Genomic DNA, 18,101 nt, shown 5'->3' with positions numbered 1-18,101 from the left:
GATGCGGACGGCTGGCTGTGAACGCGTTGATGGCGTGGAGGATTTGGAAGGCGGGGACGCATGCGGAAGGTTGGACGCCATTCACGGACGCGTGATGCTGGGGCTGGCGTTGAAAGCGGAAGGAGGAGACGCGCGCTGAGGAGGAGGGGCTGTAGTCTTGATCGTGGAAGAGCTGCGGGAGTGCATCACGGGATGGATCGCGGAGAATGTGGAAGGAGCAGGGACTCGGGAAGATTGATCCGGCTGGAAGCTGAGATCTTGGGGAGAGTCAGGCCACGGTGGAGGCTGGACCAGTCGCGGAAGGCAGCTGGGTGATGGGGCTATCGAGTCCCGAAGAGGGGGGCGTTGTGCGATCTTTGGCCCTCCTGATATGGGAACTGGGAGACACCAAGTTCAGTCATATAGATAAAAAAAATTAAAAAAAACAAATAGTGTGATGTGAAATTTGGTTTGTAAACGGACGGACTCGGCTCATCACGGATCATTTGTTCTGACTGGAGGTCTATTGCAAGTCTTTCATTGGTCACCCATCACCTCATAGTTATGATATGGCCAAATTAGATTTGCCCCAAAATTATTTCCCAAAAGCACAGAAGAAATGGACCTGATTCGGATCCGAACCCGACTCGGATCCGACCCGATTTTCAACCGGGTCGGATCTGGGAAAGAATCCTTCTTTAGTCAAATTTGTACTCAATGTGCATTTTATCTCTAATTTATGAAAATCTGTGCCAAACCCAAATATAATATTAATCCAGTGAATTTATCATTATCGGTTAGCAATAATACTAATTTAGGTGACATGTAGGTCGCACTTTTGTGCTCTTATCACTATAGGAAGGGATTGAGTTGTGATCATGAGACTAAGGAGTAGAGGAGCCTTTAATGCCTTCCGGCATTATTCACCAAGCCCTGGCCACTCAGATTCCGCAGATCCAACCTGAGCAATTTAACATGCTGGTGCAGCAATTCCAGGCACTAGCAACAACAGTCCAAGGCCTGCAGCAAGTGTAGACTCCTCCTGTGTCGCCTCTATGAGATCACGTTCGATTGACACTTCTTCCAGATGGGCCTGTATCCCAAGGCCGGGATCCCCATGACTCTTCAAGGATCAACAATGGACAGCGGCGCCATTACCAGGGTTCTACCCGAGCATCTCCCCGAGAGAGCCTCTAAGGAGCCACCAAGATAGAAGGCCGCAGCCTTCGGAAGTTGGATCGACCTCGGATCAGTCGGTACCGGAACGGACTACCATGACGACTTTCCAAGGCGGAGAACTCAACAAGAAGGTCGAAGAACTCGAGGGGTGAATCGAGGCGCTTCGGGATCAAAAAATCAGGCGCGAGGGCGACCCCAATTTCACTACCAAGTCGCCTTTCTCCCGCCTAATCGAGGACGAGCCGATCTCAACAAGATTCAAGATTCCCCAGATAGAACCCTACAATGGGACCACTGATCCCCTGGATCATCTAGAGAGTTACAGAGCCCTCATGGCACTGCAAGAATCCCCTTTAGGCTCTGGTGTGCAAGGCTTTTCCTGCAACCCTCCGAGGAACGGCCCGGCTCTGGTTTTCCGGGCTAAAGCCGAGCACCGTGCTCTCCTTCGAACAGCTCGGCAGGCAGTTTACGGCCAACTTTGCCACCAGCAGGCGCCAGCGGTGAACGTCAGATTCTCTTCTCGACATCAAGCAGAAGGACGGAGAATCCCTGAAAGACTATATCGATTGCTTCACTACCGCTGCATGGGAGCTCCGCGAGCTCGATCAATCTATCGCCATGTTGGCATTGAAGACAGGAGCTCGCTCTTACAAGTTTCTCTTCTTCATTGAGAAGAATTTTCTGGCCGACTTCAAGGAGATGATGGCCCGAGCTCGAAAGTATGCAAAAGTTGAAGAGGCCATGGCTTCTCGGCGAGACGCCGCCGAACAACCCTCGAAGGGGCAGAAGTGGCATCACGAGGAACGTGGTCGCCCGAGGAGCTGGTCACCTCACCGCGAGAAGAATTTTCCTCGAATGAGGAGTTAGCCTCGCCCGAGACCGCGACCCCGACCGAGATCACCACCTCGGCAGAGAACACCACTAGGGAGGTACGGGAACTATACTCCCCTCACTGCTACTCGGTTCGAGATTCTCATGGAAATAAAAGGCCGAGGCTATCTCCGAGCTCCACCACCGATGCGAGAGTCGAAAGCTCGGCAACACTCTAGAAAGTATTGTCGCTTCTACCAAGATCACGGTCACGACACCGAGGAGTGCTTTCATCTTCGAGACGAGATTGAAGCGCTCATCCACCGTGAAATACTCAACCGGTTCGTACATAACCGGCGTGACGAAGGAGCACCAGCGGAGAACGCCGCGCCACCTGAAGGTCAAAATGATAACAGGCCCATTGCCGGCACCAACACCATAGGAGGAGGCCCTGCCAAAGGGAGCTCGGTTGAAGAACCAGCCCGGAAAGAAGCCCCTCTGAAGCATCAACGCACGACAGAGGCCATCTCGTTCTCGGATGAAGACCTGAAAGGAGTTGAGACTCCTCAAGATCATGCCGTGGTCATCTCTATGGTTGTAAACAAATTTGATATAAAATGTATTTTGGTTAATAATAGAAGCTCAGCAAATGTATTATTTTATGATGTTTTCCATAGAATGGGAATGGCGGAGGGTCAGCTCCGAAGAATGAATGCTCCGCTGGTCGGATTCACCGGGGATTCGGTTCCGGTCGAAGGCATAGTAAACTTACCTATCACGGCCGGGCTCGCCCCCATAAAAAGTACTGTGAGGACGGACTTCCTAGTGGTCCACGTGGCTTCGGTCTACAATGCTATCCTCGGCCGACCAAGACTCAATGCCCTCCGGGCCGTGGTCTCTACTTATCATCCGCTAGTGCGATTCCTCACCAAATAGGGAGTCGACGAAGTTCGAGGAGATCAAGCAACAGCCAAACAATGTTACATGGCGACACTTAAAGCAAAGCAACCGATTGAAACGCCAAGTCAAACGAAATGATCGGCTGAAGCGTCAACCCCAGTCTCGGCCCAGGCACTGCCCATCGACCCATTGCCCTTTGGACCTATTGAGTCTGGCTTTTAGCCCTTGAAGAATTGTTCGATTTGTCACCTTCGTCTCTCCATTAGTCTGGGGGTGAGCGACCGAGGTGAAGCGATGGTCGATGCCGAGCTCGGAGTAGAATTTTCTTAGGCGGGCATTATCGAACTATCGGCCGTTGTCGGATATGAGGACGTGGGGGAGCCCAAACCTGCAGATTATCAATTTCAGACGAAGTCTTGAATCTTTAACTCAATGATTTGGGCCACTGCTTCAGTTTTGACCCACTTGGTGAAATAATTGATGGAGACAATAAAACATTTTCTTTGTTCGGTGGCCTGGGGGAATGGTCTCAATATGTCGATCCTCCATTGGACAAACGGCCAAGGGGCACTGATTGAAGTTTGTGAAATTGAAGGTTGGCGCTGAATATTGGCGTTCCGCTTGTATCGATCGCACTTTTGAACGAAGTTTGTGGCGTCTTTCTGAAGTATAGGCTAATAATATCCTTGGCATAGAATCTTATAGGCTAAGGCCCGACCTTCTAAGTGGTTTCCGCAGATCTCCTCATGAACCTCTCGCATGACATAATCTGTCTCCGAAGGATGGAGGCATTTGCGGAGAGAAGACGTGAAGGATCTGCGATAGAACTTGCCTTCGTACAGGAAGTATCGGGAAACCAGGCGTTTGATCCGGCGGGCCTCGAGCTCATCATCAGGAAAAATCTCATTCTGTAGGAAGTCGACAAATGCATCTATCCAGCTCGGCTCGGTTTCAACGCAGAGGACTGGTTCAGGCTCCTCGGTGCTTGGTGTTTTGAGGTATTCGAACCTTATGGTCTTCGGAAGTTCGCTCATGCGGGAAGTTGCCAGCTTTGATAGCTAGTCAGCTTTCGCGTTCTCTACTTTGGAAATGTGCTGGATGTCGAAGGTGGTTAATATGGAGGTGATATCTCGCACCTTTTAGAGATATTTTTGCATTGATAGCTCCCTTGTTTCAAAATCTCTCAAGACCTGGCTTGCGATCAGTTGGGAGTCACTGAAGACCTTTAGGCTTCTGACCTCGAGCTCTTTTGTCAATTTGATCCCGGCAATGAGCGCCTCGTATTCTGTTTCGTTGTTAGAGGCAGAAAACTCGAAGCGTAGGGCTTGTTCCACGACCACCCCATCTGGGCTGGTAAGAATGAGGCCTGTGCCACTACCCCTCGAGGTTGAGGAGCCATCCACGTGTAGAATCCATGGTTGCTCGGGGTATCCTCTTTTGGTGGGAGCTCGGTCTTGGGGTCATCTGGCAGGGTGCATTCCACTATGAAGTCCGCAAGCACTTGTGCTTTGATTGCGGGCCTTGGGCGGTACTCGTGGTCGAATTCTCCAAGCTTGACCGCCCATCTTGCGATTCTTCCAGCGCGATCCGACCGTTGCAGAACTTGCTTTATGGCTTAGTCGGTTAATATGGCCATGGTATGAGCCTGAAAGTACGGTCGGAGCCTTCGGGCAGAGATGAGCAACGCATAGACCGTCTTTTCTAATTTGGAGTGTCGTATCTCCGCATTCCGCAGAATCCGACTGGTGTAGTATATGGGTTTTTGAGATTTGTCTTCCTCTCGAACTAGGATCGAGCTCATTGCTACCAGGAAAACAGCCAGGTACAGAAAAAAGAGCTCGCCCTACTGAGGTTTTGTAAGCAATGGAGGGGAGGCGAGATGGCGTCTCAGCTCTTCAAAAGCTTGTTGGCACTCTTCGGTCCATACAAAGTTGTTTGGTCGTTTGAGAATCTTGAAAAACGGGAGGCATCATTTTGCAGACCTTGAGACAAACCTTCCTAAGGCTGCAACTCATCCGGCGAGTTGTTATACTTCTTTAACCGTCCTCGGTGGCGTCATCTTCTGTAATGCTCGGATCTTTTCAAGATTCGCTTCGATTCCGCGTTGGGTCACCACGAAACTGAGGAACTTATCTGAGGTAACTCCGAAGGCATACTTCATGGGGTTGAGCTTCATTGGTACCTGTTGAGGGTGGAGAATGCCTCGTTGAGGTTGGTTATGTGGTGCTCGGCAGTCTGGATTTTTACCAGCATATCGTCTACGTAGACCTCCACATTCCGACCTATCCAGTTCTTGAACATTTTGCTGACCAGCCTTTGATAGATGGCCCCGACATTTTTCAACCCGAATGACATTACCTTATAACAGTAGAGGCCTCTGTCAGTGATGAAGGTCGTCTTCTTTTCATCCTCGGATGTCATCCGGATCTGATTATATCTCGAGAAGGCATCCATGAAGGTCAGCAGCTGGTGTTCCGAGATGGAATCGACGAGCTGGTCAATCCTAGGAAGGGGAAAGCTGTCTTTGGGCAGGCTTTGTTTAAATCGGTGTAGTCCATGCACATGCGGCATTTTTCATTAGCTTTCTTTATGAGGACTACATTGGCGAGCCAGTCTGGATAAGAGATTTCTTGAATGAAGCTGGCCTCGAGAAGTTTGTCGACCTTCTCGGCCGCTGCTTCCTGTCGTTCTGGCACGAAGTTCCATTTTTTGGCCACACGGGCTTGTAGGTTGGTTTCACTGGAGTCGGTGAACCATAACCTTAGGATCTATTCCAGGCATATCGGTGGGCGACCAGACGAATATATCCGTGTTGGATTGGAGAAAGTTGATCAAACGATCCTGCTCATGAGGGCTTAGGCTGGAGCCGATCTGTACGGTCTGCTCTAGATGATCTTTTCTCAAGGAGATTTGAAGAAGAAGCTCGCCAGGCTCCGTCCGTTGCTTCTTAGGCTCGTCTCGTACCTCCAGGGTCTCGATGGGCAGTGCCTGGGCCGAGATTGGGGCTGACGCTTCAGCTGATCGTTCTGCTTGACTTAGCATTTCAATCGGTTGCTTTGCTTTAAGTGTCGCCATGTAGCATTGTTTGGCTGTTGCTTGATTTCCTCGAACTTCGCCGACTTCCTATTTGGTGAGGAATCGCACGAGCAGATGATAAGTTGAGACCATGGCCCGAAGGGCATTAAGTCCTGGTCGGCCGAAGATAGCGTTGTAGACCGAAACCACGTAGACTACTAGAAAGTCCGTCCTCACAGTACTTTCTCTGGGGGCGAGCCCGGCCGTGACAGGTAAGTTAACTATGCCTTCGACTGGGACCGAATCTCCGGTGAATCCGACCAACGGAGCATTCATTCTTCGGAGCTGACCCTCCGTCATTCTCATTTTCTGGAAAACATCATAAAATAATACGTTTGCTGAGCTTCCATTATCAAGCAAAATGCGTTTTACATTAAATTTGTTTACAACCATAGAGATGACCACAGCGTGATCTTGAGGATCCTTGTAGTGCCATGAGGGCTCTGTAACTCTTCAGATGATCCAGGGAATCGGTAGTCCCGTTGTAGAGTTCTATCTGGGGCATCTTGAATCTTGGTGGGATCGGCTCGTCCTCGATTAGGCGGGAGAAAGGCGACTTGGTAGTGAAATCGGGGTTGCCCTCACGCCTGATTCTTTGATCTCGAAGCACCTCGATTTATCGCTCGAGTTTTTCGACCTTCTTGTCGAGTTCTTCCCCTTGGAAAGTCGCCATGGTGGTCCGTTCCGGTACCAACTGACCCGAGGTCGATCCGGCTTCTGAAGGCTGCGGCCTTCTATCCTAGTGGCTCCTTAGCAGCTCTCTCCGGGGAGACACTCGGGTAGAACCCTGGTGACGGTGTCGTTATCCATTGTTGATCCTTGAAGAGTCATGGGGATCCCGGCCTTAGGACACATGCCCATCTGGAAGAAGTGCCGATTGAACGTGATCCCATGGAGGCGTCACAGGAGGAGCCTCCACTTGTTGCAGTTCTTGGACTTGCTGCACCAGCATGTTAAATTGCTCAGGTTGGATCTGCGGAACTTGATCTGTCGGAGCCCTCACGAGTGACCAGGGCTTGGTGCATGATGCCGGGAGGCATTGGAGGCTCCTCTGCTCCTTAGTCTCATGATCATGACTCGGTCCCTTCCTCTAGCGCCAACCATTGCTGAAAATTGGACCCGGGGGTGATCGCGGACTTAGGAGAAGGAGCTTCAGCTGCGGTGTGGTGGCAGACAGTTGTCTCCGACGGACCTGCAAGAAGCTTTTGGCCGGAGGTTCCGACGAAGGCCCTCCGATGCTTAAGTCAGAGAGGGACTTTTTATGGAGAGAAATAATGGAGATTTGTTTTTGAGCTGGAGGAGAGGAAGATCCCCTCTAGAGCTTCCCCCCTCTTCTTATAGGAGGGGGTGCAACTGTTACCTGCCATCGGATGTGATTGTGTGAATCAATGAATTACCGTAAATGGTCCGAGATTTCGGGCTAGCTGGCGATCGGTTGAGATCGTGTGAATTCGAGCGTTGACAGCCGTTGAGGTGGAGATTGTGGGATTTGATCCCGGATACGTGGGACTTGATTTTCGGTGGAGTGAGGGTTAGTTTTCCCCTTTGACTGGGTCTTTCTTGGCTTTGAGATCAATCGAGCTTAACTCAGTGGAGACCATGCCTACCGAGGTCTTGACTGCCGAGGTCATGCTTGTCGAGGTCGTGAGCGCTGGGGTCATTCATGTTGAGGTCGAGCGCGCTGAGGTTGTGACTGCCGAGAGCATGCTTGCCGTTGTCACGCTCGCCACCATGTTTCGGTGCTTTGACCATGTGCTCCGGGTGATCCACTTTTCCCCCCAATAATAACTTACTTTGCAAACGCACATCATACACATGGCACATGGTGTTGGCTTCAATGTTAAAGAAATAGTAAGGTTATATAAGAAAATTAATATATTTTGATTATTGAGATTTTGTAAAAATATCTTTTTGTTTATGTATATTGAAGCATAAATTCTTATTCTTTTTTTTTTGGATAAAATAATTTTTTTTTCCAATTTGCTCTGTAGTTATAGGATCGTTACGTCCGACTCTAAAATGCATACACATGGCACACATAAAGATTTTCTAATTAGTAGCTTTAGAGTGAAGATATAAAGATCTAGCAAAGTTCAAAAGCTCATTCTTTATTAGAAAAAATATTTTTTATAGATATAAAACTAAATTATTTTTTTGAAATTATTTATATTTTTTATGTCTACGTGCAAAAAAAAAAGCTATGTAAAACTGCATGTATAATTTTTAAAATTCAATATGGTCTTTGGAAAGATAAAAGCAATCATTGAGTATCAGAGATCATAATGTAAAAATTGATTATGCATTTCAAAATTTGTGAGAATAAATTTTTTTGATTTTATATTAAATCTATAAGAGGCCGATAACAATTTGAAACAAAATTGGTTCGAGGGATATGTTGATCTATAACTCGAGGTATTGACATATGTTGCCTTAGATCCAATTCCCTTTTTTTTTTATGTGAATGCTGGCAATGCTACCTAAGGATAACCAAACCTAAAATACCGGCCTGGACCACCCAACAAGATCACAAAGGAGAGCATGATTCCATCAGAAGTATTGATGCATGCAAGGTTAAGAATAATTTTTTTTATAAAAAAATTAATATAACAATAATGATTTTGCTACTTTTGAAATATAAATTTAGAACCCTGCGCTTCGAAGCAGAATCATTGAAATTATCACTAAATCTAAATCTAATTAAATTTTCAATTAGACAAGATATCATCTAACAAAAATAAATGACCTAACAAGAGTCCCAGCTACAATCCAGCAATTGATGGTGTATTCGAGCTCTACTATGACAATGTTGTTGATGCATGAGGGAGCAAGGTCAAAAAGAAGATTTGGAATAAAATTTATTGATATTGCTTGCATAATTTTGGAATATAAGCTATATAAATAATTTGTTTTATTAGTAAGAGGATGAGTGATAGCGGCAGCACAAAAAGAGAACAAGAAAAATACATGAAATTGCTAAATTTTTATATCCAGTAAAAATTGAAAATTAGGAGAAAATTTCTCTAAAAATTATACCTTGTTTTTTTTTTCTTTTTGTCTCCCCCACTCCCTTGGATTGGGGTGCAGCATAGCATTACTCTGGGGTAAAATATCAAAGCCAGCTCGCATATCCACAGCGTGGCGCTTTATTGCCCCCATGACCTCTTCTGGTTTCCCCTCGTCATTCTTGATTCTGGCGGGAAGAACGAAACCCCATAAAAGGCGGCTGGGACCAAGAAAGGCCCTAAACCCTTGCCCGGTCCCTCCCTCCTCTTCCTTCTCCCCGCCAAAATCCCTAGAAAAACTCCAATCCCCAGCATGCACCGTGTGGTAACCAGCTCCCTCGTGGCGTCCTCACCTCGCTGGCTCTCACTCGTGGGTTTTCTCCGATCTTCCACCATCCGGAGGTTCTACAAAACGCCGTTTCCAACGTGAGTTTGGGTCCACAATCGCTCTCTAATCTTCCCCTCTAATCCTTTTTCTTGCCTTTCTTTCCCCTTACGCTGTCGTTGATAGTGTTTAGAGAAGTTCTTTTCAATCTCCGATGCCTAAAATCGGAGGGCATTATTAATATTTCTTGGGTGCTGGAAGGAATTTGTCATTAATGTACTGATCGTATGCCTCTGCTTGAAATCGTTTGAATCTGGTGATTTTAGTCAATCTTCAAGAACCCTAGCATATGAGATTTTTTTGAATTTGGGTGGTTTTGATCAATTCTTCTTTAAACACCATGTATTTCTACCAAATTTCTGCTGACGGTTGTGTTTTTTCTTGGTTGATGGCATCGTGCTTGTTCTTGATGGGCTGGTGGATGTGTTCATGTCTATCACTTGTCTTAAAATCCGAAATCCAGACAAGTAAGTTTATGGCCTGAAAAAAGAATTACTCTAATTTACATTAACTGCTAAAGAATAACAAATGCATTCTGAAAATCATAATTATAGTTAATGTTTCAAAACATATGTTCGAACTGTGGGAAAATGCATTGGAGATAAGGTGTTAGGGCAAGGTCTTGCTACTTGGAAAATTACAAGTGTTCTGGCTAGGTGCTTCTGCCAAAACTTTTGGGGTTTAGGTCATATATGCACCATTTCCAGCCAGAGTAAGTACAACACTGAAGAAGTGCAAGAGAATATGGTTGCCTTGGAAAAATAGTTAGATGTGCCATGTTACTTGAGGTTCCTTAGTGTGCTTATATCGGGGTGTAGCTTAATGCAGCCAAAGAAGTCCTAACCTACTGATGAAAAAGTGATTCGATGTGTGGTTTTAAGATTTGAGTGCATAATATACTAGTTAAGAAATATCTTAAGTAAATTTTTCAAGCTAGTAATTGCTGAGAAGCTTTAGGCAATGTTTGGATGTTGGATAGCTAACTGGGTGGTGGACATTTTTAACTCTGGGTAACTTTCCCTTGATCACTTATCCTTGGGTTTGTAATATCCCTTGTTTGGTTGAAGTTTGAGGGTTAATGGTTAAGTTGTGGGAAAAGTGCAAAACTAAGAGGAAGAAGAGGGAGTTCTAGGGCTTAAACTTATTTCACCTAAGAGTGGGGCTGACATAAGTTTGCCCAGGTTAAACACTTTTTTGGTATGTTGATCAGCTAGAATTAACCTCCCATTTTTGTGCAATATTTGGCTGGTAAAGTGAATAACCATCCATTGACTACTGCTTACAAGCATCTAGAAACTGCATTAATGGTTTGGAACAAGGTTTGCAAAATCGGTATCGGTGACCATACTCATCAGGTGCTAGGTTGGTGCGATACGGTATGGTACTGACTGACACATAGTACGTATGATCGCATGCTGTGCTAGTATTCCTAAACTACAAGAGAGAGAGAGAGAGAGCGAGCGGAGGGGGAGGGAAGGGGGGGTGTACCTGAGGTGGTGCCGGACATGGTGGAACCATGGAGGTGCAGGATGCCAGGGAGGATGAAGCATGGGGAGTTTAGGGTTTAGGGCATACCTAGGGTGATCCTTTGGGGAAACTATGCAAGGGGATTGGCGGTGGAGATTGGAGGGGCGACTGATGGGGGCAGTTGGTGAGTGTGATTAGTAGGAATATTAGCTGGAGCCATCATCGGGAGATCAAGGCATCGGAGAATAAGAGAGAGAGAGAGAGGAGAGAAGAGATCAGGTTATTTTTAAAGGATCGGTTGGTTGGCTTTGCTGAATCAGGTCAATATCGACCAAAATTGAGTGGAACCGAAAAGTTCCGCTCGGACCGGTTTGGACCATTTCTTGTATTGCCCTGAATCAACACACATAACTGACCCAGTTCCACATTTTGCATCTGTTCGGTGTGGTATATCTTTTCGGGTCTGTTTTGCAGACCTTGGTACTTTGGAGGTGCAAATTGGTTGCAAAGTGGTATTTACATCTCAAGATCTGGTAAATGGTTTTAGCGATCGTATCATGATGGTTTATGGCGTTATAGAATGACCTTTTGAAACTTTTCAACAAATTTTTTGAATATTTATAGATCATGTCGTCATCATCATCATTATCATCCATCACAAGGCTGTGATGAATTGTGTGGATTTGCATCATCATTGTTTTTACCATTAAGTGAAGTAACTGGATCCTTTAGACATTTGCTTGATATTCTACTGAATACTCATTCTTGCTATAATTAGGCTTGCAGAGAAGGCTTTTTACAAATAAATGTAGCTTTTGAAAAGAGATTATTTACTCTTGCTAGATAAAGATCCTCATTAGAGATCTTGTTGTAGGAATTTCAACCACATGTCTTGTTTTGAAGCACTTGATTAGCGTAAGAATGTAACATCCCTTAGTCTTGCTTGTAAGTTGTGGGATTGGAACTATCAGATTTGGTAAGGCCAAGTGGGTCGGCAACCTACTGCTTTGTGAGCCCTTTGCCAACATATGTAGTGCAGTAGGCCTCAAATATGTAATGTAGTAGGCCCCAGCATATGTAATGTTGTAGGCAATGAGGACAATCCAATTGTTGATAACTGGTCTTTTTTTGTGTGTGTGTGTGGGGGGGGGGGGGGGTTGCAGATCGATTTCAATGGTTTCCTGGGAGAATCGGGTTTTTCTCAAGTCATATTCCTACACAACTTGATTGAGGAACACTACCTTACCATAAGAGAGACAACTTTGCTTAGAGATATGAGCTGAGTTGAAAAAATTACAATTTTTCCAATTAGGTACTTATATAATCCATCCATGCATTTTGAAACACGAGCATCTTTAGCCCTTTCAAAAGTATATTCTTATGAAATTTGGTTATTTTGTGATACTTTACATTGTGTAAGAGATTTTAAAATTTGAACCAATGTAAAATAATAATATACCAACATATTTCAAGAAAAAATTTCCCCTGAATACCTGCAAATCAAGATCTACTTGCTTGTATTTTAAGTACTGAAAAAACATTTTCAAAGCCAAATTTATCACACAAGAGCAAGCTTGATCAAAAAGGATATAAGAAAAGAGTATGATTATTGCCTATATTTTTATTAAATTGTGCTTGTCTAGATAATGTTTGGCTCCATAAATTACTCTTGACAACTCCAAAAATTACTCTAGTTTCAGACCTGAACTTTTGGATTTGAGTTTTGGAATTTTGGTCCAAACTTTAAACCATGTCTGGAAGTGTCAAGGGAAATGGAGAAAGCAAAAATATTAGAGAGATGAGCCAAACGTGGGTCAAGGTTTGATGCCTTCCAGAAACAAATATGGATGAAGAGCAGTCAAAGGGTTGTAAGAAGAAGACGAAACATAAAAGGAGCAGTGTAGATTGACTGAGAGACATTTTATGGCTGCCTGTTTTGACAGAGCCTTTTTTTGGATATCCAAGGACATGATATACTTCTTCTCTGTTACATGATCTCCATATAATATCAGCATCGTTTATATTCTTCCCGTTCTCAGATACATACTGATACACACTTGTACTGGGACTGATATTTCACATTAATAGTCCTTTCGTGGGAATGGTGAGATATCTTATGAGAGTTGGTTGAGATATGCATGTGACAAAAGCATAATACAGTCTAGATCTGTATATGAAGATTTCTTCTATATGTAAGTAGCCTTTGTTGTTCTCCTGCTATTCCTCCGAAAGATTGGATATCATATATCTTGACATTTTTGTTTGTTTGTTTAGGATTTAGTTGATGATTAACTAACATATGATTATCTATTTCTTGTGGGGTTTGTTCAGAGTACACGTTACCTTATTCATTGTCTTGCTTGTGCATTCTTAGATGGTGTTGCAAGCTTGTAGAGAGAAAATATTGTTCTAACTCACATGAAATTCTGGTTGGAGTGCCTAAAGCTTCTAGAAGATTAAAACAATCAAAAATTCTTTATGAGGTAGACAATCAGTCACACATTTTGTGGTGGAAAGAGGTATGTACATGGATTGAATTTTGGATTTCTTTTTATATGGCTCATAATGCATGGAATGTTCTCTGCTCTCTAATGTTATATTTCTAATTTCAGAAAATGCAGATGTGCAAAAAGCCTTCTTCGGTTCAGCTGATTAAGAGGCTTACATATACAAATTTATTAGGATTGGATGTTAGCCTGAGAAATGGAAGGTGAAGATAATATTGTCTAAATTCATGACATATTTTATATCTACTATTTTCTTGTCTTTGCAACACAACTGCACATGTTATAACTCCCAAAAGTCACTTGTTTTATTTGATTTTCACTTTTTTTGCCAACTGAGTCTGGTAATTTATCTTCATACCCGCGTAAACTGTGTACCTCTTGACTTGCTTTATTTGGCTCGGAATCAGCACTCGATATGAAGGTATACAATGATGCACGTGGAACTCTTCTTTGTTTCCCGGTCTCAGTGATTTGAGTTGAGCATATTGTCACCTTGGCTATCATATAATTAATAACGAAATTTCTTTCTTTTGTTTGTCTTGAAATTTTGCCTGCTGAATAGTTACTCTCTTGTGCCTATTCACGTAAACTCCTTTGCACCTCTGTATCTACATTTTTGTCTTCAAACGGGTAACTTATCTGTTCCATCTTCTCTTTCTCCCTCATCTTTCTTGTTTAATAGATGCTTGGCCCAAAGACTTGCTATTTCCTTGTCTAAATGACTATATATCTCATGACATGTTGATGCTTTTTTCAACAAGAGATGCTTGCTTTCTACCTCCTCCTATTCTTTGTCTTTCTAGGACACAATATATTGTCTGGCTTTCATCTGGTTTCTATTTTCTGCTAATCACTGTTTCCTGCTACTTTCTTGCTGCATTTGATTTTTCCTATTTTTCTCTTGCACATGTTTTGGGGATTTTGCTTCATGTTGCTCGATATTTCATTCTTCTCGGTTATCTTTCAGCCTATTGTTTGCATAAGTTAGTTGTCAAGAGTCAAGACCAAACTTTCCTTGAGTATTTTAATATTTTATATGCTTTTAGAAAATTCTCTTTGCATTATAATGTTTCTAAAACATAAATTTTTGTGAATGCAAAAAAAAAAATCTCTTTGCATTATAATGATCGATACGTGATATGTATGGATTGTGGATTATAGATCTGATATTCATTTGGAAGGGAAACTGGCATTTCCCATTCCTTTTTACATTTCTATCTCACCTATAAAGTTTTAGTCATTTATCCAGCACATCTTATAATAAGGTACTTCATCTTGGCCAGCCACTCCTGGATGTAATCATGTTTGTCATGAAGACTTATGATGTTATAGCAACCATTATAGTTTTTCCCATATTCCTCCATTACATTATGAACTGAAATAATGCCCTATAAATACGACCATTATATATGCGCTATAATTCATAAACAATACAATGACTGTAAAATGGTTATAATGGTTGTGCTTTTGACACTGTCTAAAAATTAAACTATTCATTTCTTATTATTAAAATTTTAGTATAAATTAGTCAATTAGATATTGAAGGAATATCATTAGTTTAGATTATGCAAAATGTAGTAATAGCTAGTAATTACTTATCTGATATCCATTATAAAATTTAAAAAAAATGATTTTTTTTTGCCTAATTTGTGGCCTGATATTGCATTTAACAATTAAAAAACTTTTGACTGTGGTCATTGGATGGCCTTTGTAACTTAATAGGAACCATGCACTGTGCCTAGACCATGAGGCTGGGTTATAGGCAGAAGTTGCATTAAGTAATGATTGAGATCAATTTCTTGGTTTAATCTCATCAGGTTTTGCTATGCTAATTCTAGCTGTTTATTTTAGATATGATGCTCCATAAAGCATACTTGTGTCTTTTTCAGCGATAACATCAAGATCATTTTATTTTTTATAAGTTAATATTTCTTTCTGTCTTTTGAAATTTGAAGAAATGATTATGTTCTGTGCAGCTTAAAAGAAGGAACTCTCAACATGGAGTTATTGCAATTTAAATCGAGGTTTCCCCGTGAAGTTTTACTATGTAGAGTATGTTTCCAGGCTCTATTGATTATTACTAGTAAATTGTGTGCTTTTTAGTTTATTTGTTGTGTCTCAAAAGTGAACATTTTTTTTTATCCTACATTGATTAACCATATTGATGCATCACAAATTCCTTAATTTCCAAAGCTATTCTTTTTCATTATATCTACTTTCTCTAGGATTGATTATATCAGTTATTTTTTATCAATCTGATTTTACAAAACAAAGTTTCAAAAAATTGATTAGACAAAGTGAGCCTATAAAGCGAATGTAGGCAAAAAATATAACAAATACTGTCACTTAAATGACAAAAAGAAAAGAAAGAACTAGTAATATGTGAAGGTAGTGGAGCCACAAAATAGATTAGGTCAGACCGACATAATTTTGAATTGAATATTCATATTTGATCAAGACAAGTATGGATATGAATCAAACGTGAATCTCATCCATGCATGATCTGGATGTATGGAATTATGAATTTGATAGGACTTTACTGATTGCCGTATTCCCTTTACAAAATTATGATTATACATGCAATGAAAGGCCTTTTAAATTGAGTTCATGTTGTTGATCATGATCTGCAATATCTAGAATATCTAAAAACAAGAAGTCATGCATTCGGACTTTCTAACCTCTCCATCAAGTGGATACGAGAAAAAAAGGCAGTAATAGAATTCAAGAGCGAAGATATGTAATTATGGCCAATTCCTCAGAAGATTCTTCCACAATGGACTCTGATAAGTGAGATTTCGAGTAAGTGTTTACAGAATCTTCTTCTGTCCGAAAAAATGATTCATCGAAATAATGAGTCACCCGTTCCATTGATATGGACACATCTGAGATCAACAAATGCTCGGGAGTTCCTCTATTCAATCCTTTTCCTTCTCCTTGTTGTTGGATATCTCGTTATATAGGTCATATAAATTGAGCACCCAAACAGTTGATCTTAATCTAGACATCTTAAAATTCACATTAATGAAGATTCAACTGATTGGGGTGCTTTTGAACTACAAATCAAATCATCACGTTTTATCATGCGACTGACATTGATCGTTTTGGAAACACTTGATAATAAGTGGAAGATCTTAAACTTTTGATGTTTGATATTTGGGCATTTTAGATGTTTTGGATCAATTTCAGCAGTGCTCGGTTTTCGGTTTAGATGTTGCATCATTTTGTTTTATTATAATTTGGTTGAGGCTTCATCCTACCAATAGGATTCCAACTTACCTCTCTCTCTCTCTCTCTCTTGCAGACATTTTCTTTATCTCTATCTATATCTATATATACTTATGCACATGCATACAAAATCATAATATATATATATATATTTATTTATAAGTGCATATATATGTATTTGGATTCAAACTTTACGTTAACTCATTGGAAAAGGAGTTAATGATTTTAAAATCAATTATTGGTCCCCAAATTGAAGATCCAAACTGTTGAACAAGATATATTTATGCAAAGCTTTCTTTTTTATTATCCATGAATTTTTTCAGCAACTTATTCATTTTGATATTTTAGTATCAGATGTGTGCTTATTCCTTCTCTTCAGCATCTAGGAAATTCAGTTTTACTTTTTTTGATGCTTAAACCACTAATAAAACCCTGGCCGTACATTCCTTGTGTTATGGTATATTGATATATAACATCAGTTATAAGAGGCATTCATTTCTAGATGTCGATTCTTGATGATGAGGGACCTAATTTCTGTAACTGCTTTTCCTCTCACTAAGCTTGGTTCTCAGAATTCTGTTGTATTTTAGGTACATTTAATCTGCATTGGTTTATGTTTTATGATGCATAAATATCAATTTTACTTGCCTTTCTTTTTCTCGGTCCCTGACATCTGTTGTGTGTTGCTTCTCAATGTTCTAATTCAACTACAATTTTGACATGTATAATACTGTGGTGGAGTAGTAGCTAATACCTGCTATTTGCAGTTGATTAGCTTTCATTTCTCTTGCACTGAAGAATATGAGCAATTTTGTAGTTCTTGTTGAGGAGAGAACTGGCTTCTGTCATAGGATATATGCTCCTGGCAAGCATGCTATGCTTGACATTCCATCATTGACAAAAAGGGCATCAAGCCCAGACCTCACAGAAATGCATAAAATTGGCTTTTCAGGGAATTTAGGTAACTTAGACACCTTTATCTGTCATCCCTTTATTTTAGTATAACATTCAATGTAGAGGTGGTAAGTTCTGTCTGTCTTTAATCTTGCTAATATATATTTTTTAAGTTCAAAAGCGACATGAGTAGACATTATCATGGTCTGCTATCTTTCATTCAGGTTGGAGATTTCTATGAAGCAATTGGATTTGATGCTTGTGTTCTTGTTGAGCATGCTGGTTTAAATCCTTTTGGGGGGTTGCGGTCTGATAGTATTCCAAGGGCTGGCTGCCCTGTTGTGGTATGTATTTCACCTGCTGAAATCATTTCTCCTGGGTTTTAAGTTTTTGGCATACTCCGAAAACTGAATCAGTAATCATCAATTGCCTTTTGTAAGTTGTTTCTTAGTATTCTATTCAATATTTCTCTGATGATGCTTTTCCTTTTTTCCTTTTTCTTTTTTAAATTGCCAAAACAAAATGAGAGAGATCACCAAAATGAGAAAAAAAAGCAGACATTGATTTTGTTAAAGTTTTTAACTGATGAAATTAGTATTTCTGTTACAGCCTTCCCCGTTAAAGTCAGGCATATTTGTCTGATGGCACTTTCAGTTGCCATGTGAATTTAGATAATTT

The 18,101-nt window shown here is 41.7% G+C and overlaps 1 protein-coding gene across 3 annotated transcripts in view; it reads left to right on the top strand.

Moving 5' to 3' along the window:
• The first annotated feature begins 9,104 nt into the window (after window positions 1-9,104).
• The window catches only part of LOC103721294 (DNA mismatch repair protein MSH1, mitochondrial), a 63,221-nt gene continuing 54,224 nt past the window's right edge, over window positions 9,105-18,101 (top strand). For 2 of the 3 annotated variants that reach the window (XR_606288.4, XM_008811444.4), the window contains exons 1-5: window positions 9,105-9,371; window positions 13,172-13,316; window positions 13,410-13,507; window positions 15,281-15,356; window positions 17,648-17,767. Coding sequence is in view for 2 of the 3 variants with exons in the window: in XM_008811444.4 (XP_008809666.1) it covers window positions 9,259-9,371; window positions 13,172-13,316; window positions 13,410-13,507; window positions 15,281-15,356; window positions 17,648-17,767 (552 nt within the window). In the remaining variant the exon portion in view is untranslated. Of the gene's footprint in view, window positions 9,372-9,793; window positions 9,798-13,171; window positions 13,317-13,409; window positions 13,508-15,280; window positions 15,357-17,647; window positions 17,768-18,101 lie in introns of all 3 variants that reach the window. The other variant, XM_026810098.2, reaches the window with a different exon arrangement.

The sequence above is a fragment of the Phoenix dactylifera genome, chromosome 2 (genome assembly GCF_009389715.1).
Source record: "Phoenix dactylifera cultivar Barhee BC4 chromosome 2, palm_55x_up_171113_PBpolish2nd_filt_p, whole genome shotgun sequence".
NCBI classification, from domain to species: Eukaryota; Viridiplantae; Streptophyta; class Magnoliopsida; order Arecales; family Arecaceae; genus Phoenix; species Phoenix dactylifera.
Note: the sequence above shows the minus strand (reverse complement) of the source record. Positions and strands in the feature narration are given on the sequence as shown.